Raw genomic sequence first — 7903 nt, 5'->3', positions numbered from 1 at the left:
CAACACGCTTGAGAAATGCTGTTTGGGATAATGCTGCGTTATCCTCTGCAGCCATTGAACGATCGCGGCTCGCCTCGCTCCTCGGCTGCAGGGGGGCAGGGCAGGCTGCGTTTTCCTTCGCAATCTTCCAGAGGGGAAAGGAACCAGCTGTGGCCTCCGCCGACTCTGCCCCATTTCTCTTTTAAATGGGGCTGGGCGGGTGTTCCCTCCGCTGCCTGAAACCATCGCTCTGGCATTACGGGGAGGCTGTAACCTTTGAATCTGCCTCAAAAGGAATATCGCGGATGGCTAACGCAGGCGCGCCAGCCCCCCAAGAGTAATCTCATTTGATGAGATGGCTGGTCAAGCAGCTTACGTCTCCCTGGCTGCGCTTTAACAAGTTGGGCATTAGACCCGTTTCATCACTATTAATTCATTTGCTTTCCCATTTGCTCCTAAGAGAAAGTTGTTAGCTTCTTGTGTTTTTAAAGCGCCATCCCAAATCCCGAGGTGATGCAGAAATTGCTGTTGCTTTCGGGAAGAGTAGGGCTAAGAGAAACTTACAAGGGTCAGTTTCTGGAGAGCGAAATAGAAAGTGTACTGAAAAAGTCATCCGTTCCTCTGTGTAATCAGAGGTGAGTATATCCCGAGAGCTAAACAACTATCACCACAAACTCGGCAAACACACACGTACCCAGAGTGGAGTATTTATTTAGGCGTTTAAATACAAAAAGCTCTTGGTTGGATATCTTTTTTATTATGTCTACGGGATGTATTTCAATGTATGTTTGTATATATCCACATTGAGTATATACTAGAAAGATGCTTGGGCATGTGCATATACTTCTGTATACATGTTGTATAAACATACACTATTTGAGTGATTGTGTTCTCTGCCATATCTAGTTAGACTATTTGTGTGTGAGGATATAGACACAGATATAGATAAACTTGCACACAAAATAAATGTGAGTGGATCTATCTATCTATCTAGAATTTTGTCTGTTAAAGGAGTGCAAGATTTGACCCAAAATAAACCAAAGCAAAGCAGGACGCGTAATATCTAATTTAATATTTTTTAAACTTCCATCAACATTCTGTGTCGTTGTCTGAAAGATACCATGAGAACCAAACTGATGGTGTTTCTGTATGCACATCTATACACGTGCATGGAAAAGTAACATCTGAAAACTCCCGTGCTCCGAGTTCCAGGTTCATTAAAATATTATGATTGCCATTTCTATTCTTTTAAAGGTTTCTCCATCTATTTAACATTTACCAGCTCATACATATGGAAGACATGGCTTATCGTTCCTGGAGAACTGTACTTTTAGGACTAATTGATTCTGGTAATTAATTTGTTCTACCTGCTGGATCAGATGGAAATGCAGTCCGTGTGCCCAAGGATTAGCACTTGCCTTCCTAACATCTTTCCTAATTATCTAATAGCATGGGTTGCGAGAATTCTGGCTCTATTAAAACACTTTTACTATTAACAGTAGTGATTGGAATTGTGATGACAACTCGATTTCAACAAATTAGAGCTTAAAATCAGGAGATGAAGGAGAAGTGCCTTCTTTTAATTTCCCTGAGTTTAACATCAATAATTAGAGCAATTTTCTGAGATGCGAGCCCAAATTATCTCGGCTATGATGTGGCGTATCACCCTAATTTTAGCAAATTGACTCCGGAGAAACGAATGCTACAGATTAGAAAAAAAGACAAACAGAAGGGGAGGGGGGGGTGCAAATGGAACAAACCCGCAGTAGGATAATAGCTAGGAAGGGCGGGAATGCGGCCGTAAATAGGAAATGTACAGTAAGATCACAGCCAACGCTGGGAAAGTAAAAAATGAGCAGAAGTGATTGGAAAAGGTCAGCAAAATGCTTTGTCCCTGTTGGCACAAATATTGAGATTTGGAAGCATTTCAACCAGCTCTAAAAGTTAGTGGCACGGAACAAAGACTTGTTGCTTTGACATACACTAAAGGATCTGCACCTGGAAATAGTCATTATACTCAGACTCTTGCGGCTTGATCCGCAGTCTCTGTACAGCAACGTCGCTCCGGGGACCGCAAGCAACCGCTTGAAGTCAACTCTGGTTTCCATCAGCTGCGGATCGGGCTCCTTTCTTTCTGTTTGAAACAACACGGGCGTCTGTTTGTACTGACGCGGGGTCAGAGGCTCATGTGCAAGGCGCTGTACGCACAAGCATCCATACTCCCTTGCATACGCAGCGCCTATGGGACGCACCTGACTATAGCTAATAAGCCATTTCCAGAGGGCTGCAGCCATTTATCTGACCCTGAAGCACCTATAGTTTGGGGGAAAGAAGAAGAAGAAAAAGGGAGGAGTCCTGTGGCACCTTCGAGACTAAGATTTATTTGGGCATAAGCGTCACTGCACGGCGCCCCCCTGGCACACCTTTGCAGGTGACGGTCTCTTTCTCTCGCTGGGGATGGCTCTGTCTGCTCCACGAGCCTCAGTCCGCTGGGGGCATGTTTCTCGCCCTCCCTTCTTGCGTAACTAACCATCCCAGTGGCTTCGCACCAGCCTTGTGACAGGCCCTTTAATGGACCGATTCAGCACCTTGGCCAGCGCCCCCTTCCTTCCAACCTCTCCATTAGTGTGGGTGACAGCGCGGGAGGGGGACCCCGCCCCACTGGTGCGCGATTGGCTCGCTGGAGAGCCCCCCCCCCCCCTTCACAAATCTCCTCCGAGCCGCCCAAATCCACCTTGGTCTCCTCTCGTGGCTCTGGAGCGCGGCGGGTTTTCAGCCAGGGGGCTGGAAGCGGAGGGCAGCCCTCCTCCTCCTCGCGCGCCCCTTCTTCCAGCCTCGCCAGCGGGCGCGATGAACCACAACTTTACCTCGCCGGTGCACCCCGTCTCTGCGCAAAGGCCCACGTCCTTCTTCATCGAAGACATCCTGCTCCACAAGCCCAAGCCCTTGAGAGAAGTCCCGCCAGAGCACTTCCCCAGCCCCCTGGCCTCCAGGGTCCCCCTCCTGGACTATGGATACCCTCTGATGCCCACCCCTACCCTCCTGGCTCCCCACCCGCACCATGCGCTCCACAAGCCGGAGCATCACCACCCGTACTTCCTAACCACCTCGGGTAAGTTGGGGCTCGTCTCCTCCTCGCGTTCCTCTCGGCTGCAGAAGACCGGGAGCGCCCAGAGAGAGTCCAGCTCTGGTCATGTCCCTGCAAACGTGTGTGTGTGTGTGTGTGGGGGGGGGGGGTTCTGTCTCCTAGTAAGGGACACGCTCCGTCATTAAAGGAATGGCACCTGTTATGCAGCCAGGCAGGTTTCACGGGCCTGCAGATGCAATAGAAGTGGGGATAGAATAATCAGACTTTACTGGATTCTTTTATTCCCGGCCCTGGATTAATAGCATCCCTGGATTTAGCCATTGCCTATAGGTGTGGGGATGTAGTGAATAGCATAGCCAAAATAATTGGCATTTGTCAGTTCTTCTCCTGCAGTCAGACGGGAAATCCGGGGTGTGACCTCCCTCTCTCTGAATAGAAATAACACTCTGTTTACTCACTTTTTCGAGAGTATCTTTTGTTAGGGTTCAAATGTTCCGTGCCTTTAAAAAAAAAGGAAATCCCAATTCAACGAGACCCTCCCAGATCGGTGTATCCATCGCCGATCTACTTATGTAAGAAGCAAATACAAAAGAGCGGAAACTCTGTTAGGTCCATTCATATGAAGAAAAAATCCCAAAAGTGAATTTGCAAACTATTGCAAATGGGTTTGCAGCTTTTTATTTACAATAAATGCTTCCCATCACTTACTATTAGTACCCAAAAGTTCATAGGAATTTATCTGAGTAGTTTTCCTGGGTAAAATCCTTATTCTTGTACCCGAAAGGATTGTCTGACCTTTTAAAAAATTAAATTATGTTACGACCTGACTTTTTCCCTATCCCAGCCATCAGCACTTTATTGTGACTTTCGGAGCACAGGTGGTAAATATTTTCAGAGGCTCCCCTGTAGCTGGTAAAGAATTTCAATTTTCAAAAATGCACGCAAAACAATGAACTCCAGTATTGGACTGCACAGAAATTAGAGAACAAACTGAACCAATTGTCTAATAAAATAAAACTCTCTCCTTTGGCTTAAAAAACCCTTCACTCTTCAAACTCTTTAATAGAGCGGTTGATGAATAAATCACACCGAGCTCGAATAGTCAAATGGAAAGCGAGGGTTGGACTTATTATTAGCCACCATCAATATAACTAATTGAACGGAAACGCATGTAAAGAAAAAAATGTGCATTATTGAGAACAGAGATATAGAAAAAATAAATACATCCTCCCGTCTCTAAAATCAGCACTTTACTTTTTTATTGCGTTTCACCAGTAAAAATACGTTACTTTCCCACCGTTATATACCGGGGGAGGGGACAGAAGAGCAAGGGAGAGGAAAACCGATCCTTTGTCATCACTGCAAAGCGATGGAACCCATGGATCTAAAAAACCAACTCATCCCGCGCCCGTTTCCTGAAATAAGAAAAAACAATTACATTCACAGGTTAAAGTAACAGGCACACGTGTCATATGATTACATACACACACACAAATTTAATAAACATACACTAATACGCACGTCATGATTACATACACAAATTTCTTTGTGTTTGTGTATGTAATATACAATTTTATACCTAAATGAGTGTGCCCATGTTTCTAGAATTGCGTGTATATATTTAGAACTATTCTGTGTATATCCACACAATTACACACACGGTGGTGTAATTATATATTACAAACGCACACGTTTAATATGTGAGTTTGTTTGTATAATACACAGGCGCGTTTATCTCTAGCGTTTAAATGATAATTGTCTTTATTCTAGACCTCTGAATTGCCACCAGACCAAAATGCCACTTGTAGCGCAATTTGTAGCCTCTCGCCGTGTTCAGGAAAGCTTCTTAACAAAAATATTTCGGTGCTTGTGTGCGGGAAAAATATCAAAAAGGAGCCGTTCTTCGGGACATTTCTAGAGCTGAGCTGTCTGTGGAGCTAGTCACGCAAAGGAGCCGCCCGGGAGAACAACTCGACCCAATTTGAAGCAGCCTCCGAGTTTGTTCTTTGTGCGCGGGTGGGCGGGGGGATGTCAGCCCGGGGCAAACTACCCCCTTCCTCCCAAGAGGAAGTCCGTGGGGTGGCAGGACTGGCCCCTGGGGAGACGAAGCAAATGGATGGGCCCAGCTGCGGGGGTTGCCACGCTAGGTACACGCCACGCACCAGGCTGCGCGGTGCGGGGCCGCGGGCGCTGCAAACCCCCGCCGCTAGCCCCGTCCAGCCAGGGCGGGGGGGAGGGCAGGCCTGGGAGCTCCTGGCCCTGCGGGGTGGGGGGCAAGGACCCTGCTACAGCCTCGGCCCCGGTTCGGCCCTGCCCCACGGTCTGTGTCTCCCGTGCCCCGCGCTGCAGGTATGCCCGTGCCAGCCCTCTTCCCGCACCACCCGCACGCCGAGCTGCCAGGCAAACACTGCCGCCGCCGCAAAGCCCGCACCGTCTTCTCCGACTCGCAGCTCTCCGGCCTGGAGAAGAGGTTCGAGATGCAGCGCTACCTGTCCACCCCCGAGCGCGTGGAGCTGGCCGCAGCCCTCAGCCTCTCCGAGACGCAGGTACCGGCGGGGGAGGGCACTGGGAAAGGGGCGCCGCTCTGCTCCCGGGGGCCTGGAAGTGACATGCAATTCCCGGGGCTGGGTTCCACGTGTAGAGCACGGCACATGCTAATGACAGGTGCTCGGGCTCGAGGCGCTGGGCACATGCTAATGACAGGTGCTCAGGCCCGGGGCGCTCGGTACATGCTAATGACAGGTGCTCAGGCCCTGCGCGCTGGGCACATGCTAATGACAGGTGCTCGGGCCCGGGGCGCTGGGCACATGCTAATGACAGGTGCTCAGGCCCGGGGCGCTGGGCACATGCTAATGACAGGTGCTCGGGCCCGGGGCGCTGGGCACATGCTAATGACAGGTGGTCGGGCCCGGCGCGCTGGGCACATGCTAATGACAGGTGCTCGGGCCCGGGGCGCTGGGCACATGCTAATGACAGGTGCTCGGGCCCGGGGCGCTGGGCACATGCTAATGACAGGTGGTCGGGCCCGGCGCGCTGGGCACATGCTAATGACAGGTGCTCGGGCCCGGGGCGCTGGGCACATGCTAATGACAGGTGCTCGGGCCCGGGGCGCTGGGCACATGCTAATGACAGGTGCTCAGGCCCTGCGCGCTGGGCACATGCTAATGACAGGTGCTCGGGCCCGGGGCGCTGGGCACATGCTAATGACAGGTGCTCGGGCCCGGCGCGCTGGGCTTCCCTCCCCTTCCTCTCGCAGGTGAAAACGTGGTTCCAGAACAGGAGAATGAAGCACAAAAAGCAACTGAGGAAGACCCAGGACGACCCGAAGAACCCCAGCGGAGAGGAGGGCCTGGAGCAGAGCTCGAGCGAGCCTGACCTGACCGAGCCAGCCCCCGCGGAGCCCCGCAAGGCCGGCCAGCAGCCCGCTTTCCTGCTGGAGGAGAACGAAGACGAGGTGGACGTCATTGAAGATGGGGATATTTGCGCCGCACCGCATCTAATATAGGCCTGCTCTCTCCCCTCCCCCGCCGGGCGAAGTGACTTTGGGGGCCGCGATCTAGTCAGTGCTTCTGGGTTTGCCTGCGGAGTCGAAGGGACCCGGCTCCTCCGCCCAAGAAGCAGGGCAGAGGCTCTCGAAGACCCCTCGCTTAAAAAGCTTGTCCCAGCCCCCAGTGACCCCCCACAGCCCCGGCTAGTGCTGGAGCCAGGGGAGATGTGAAGGGCCCGTGTGCAAGGTGCGTTTACACAGGCTGGGCAAGAACCGTCTCGGATTCCCCGCAAACCCGCTTCTAGCGCGAGTCTCTTACGGGCTGCGCTGCGGAGCGAATCCAATCTTCAGCCAGCGCAGCCTTGCGACCGGCTGCCGAGCTGCGAGTCCCCCTTGGGCTAACAGCGCTAGCACGGGGGGTGACTTCAAACCACCGAGTTGCTGACCCGCGGCAGCCAGCGCAGAGCTAAACATTCCCGATCGGCTAGACGCGGCTAAACCTTCCCCAATGGGACAAACGTAGGACCAGCCTGCTGTTATTCCACGGGCAGGTTTCTGTCCCGCAGGCATCTTGCATGAATGGGAGGCTCTGCTAACTTCGATCCAATTGGACATTTCCTTCGAAAAGCGAAACCGCCGCCCCAGCTCCCAAATATCCCGGTCTCCTTTGGAACGCATGGATAATATTTATCCATTTGCAAAACTTCCCCTATTGTACCATCAAATGTGTACTCCTTGCTTTATTTCCGTGCTCTTGTGTCGAGAGTTAAACACTAGTCGAGTGAGATAGCTTATTTAATCACAATGAATGACGAAAATAATGTCTTATAATATCACTGTAAATTACCATTTAAAATCAGGCACGCCCGAGCGAATACATACATTTAAATACTGAATTGCTAAAGTTTCTCCAAAGAAACAGGTAAGAAACATTCATGTTACCTAATTCCGATTTCGTAAAGGGGGGAACAAAACCATTGCTAATATACTTGATTTTTAACACACCCGACACAAATTGAATCGAATTTATTTAGTAAAATGAATCTTATATCATTTTAACAGCGTAAGTATGATTTCTGAATTGTTTCCTGATGTGAATCAGTTTTAGAATGTTTCTGTTTTTAACGGAATTTTAGTTTTTAAAAACTAAATCTGACTCTCGTGTCATTGCGAATGCATGCGGTATGAATTCCATCATAACACAGTTCACAGCTGTCCAGAAGTTTTCAATCTACATCTTCGGCTGTTAGCCTGAAACATATCGAGCTATTCAACTGCAAATCTATCTCTGCATCGCGGAGTTCTAGATAACAATATCACATTTTTCAGCGATGCTTTCTCTTTGTTTA

The 7903-nt window shown here is 50.1% G+C and overlaps 1 protein-coding gene across 1 annotated transcript; it reads left to right on the top strand.

The window, feature by feature from the left end:
• The first annotated feature begins 2748 nt into the window (after positions 1-2748).
• BSX (brain specific homeobox) lies at positions 2749-7611 on the top strand. The gene is made up of 3 exons (XM_075916525.2): positions 2749-3091; positions 5417-5613; positions 6324-7611. Exons 1-3 carry the CDS (start codon positions 2830-2832, stop codon positions 6570-6572), a joined length of 708 nt encoding a protein of 235 aa, XP_075772640.2. The 5' UTR covers positions 2749-2829; the 3' UTR covers positions 6573-7611.
• The last annotated feature ends 292 nt before the right edge of the window (positions 7612-7903 follow it).

This window comes from Pelodiscus sinensis, chromosome 25 (genome assembly GCF_052426305.1).
Source record: "Pelodiscus sinensis isolate ZL-2025 chromosome 25, ASM5242630v1, whole genome shotgun sequence".
Classification (NCBI taxonomy): Eukaryota; Metazoa; Chordata; order Testudines; family Trionychidae; genus Pelodiscus; species Pelodiscus sinensis.
The sequence above is the reverse complement of the archived record's forward strand: the minus strand, read 5'-3'. Positions and strand labels throughout refer to the sequence as shown.

Coding starts and splice junctions, on each gene's coding strand:
- BSX (XM_075916525.2), top strand. CDS start 2,830: ATGAACCACAACTTTACCTCGCCGGTGCACCCCGTCTCTGCGCAAAGG. Junction 3,092..5,416: donor GTACTTCCTAACCACCTCGG/GTAAGTTGGGGC, acceptor CCCGCGCTGCAG/GTATGCCCGTGCCAGCCCTC. Junction 5,614..6,323: donor TCAGCCTCTCCGAGACGCAG/GTACCGGCGGGG, acceptor TTCCTCTCGCAG/GTGAAAACGTGGTTCCAGAA.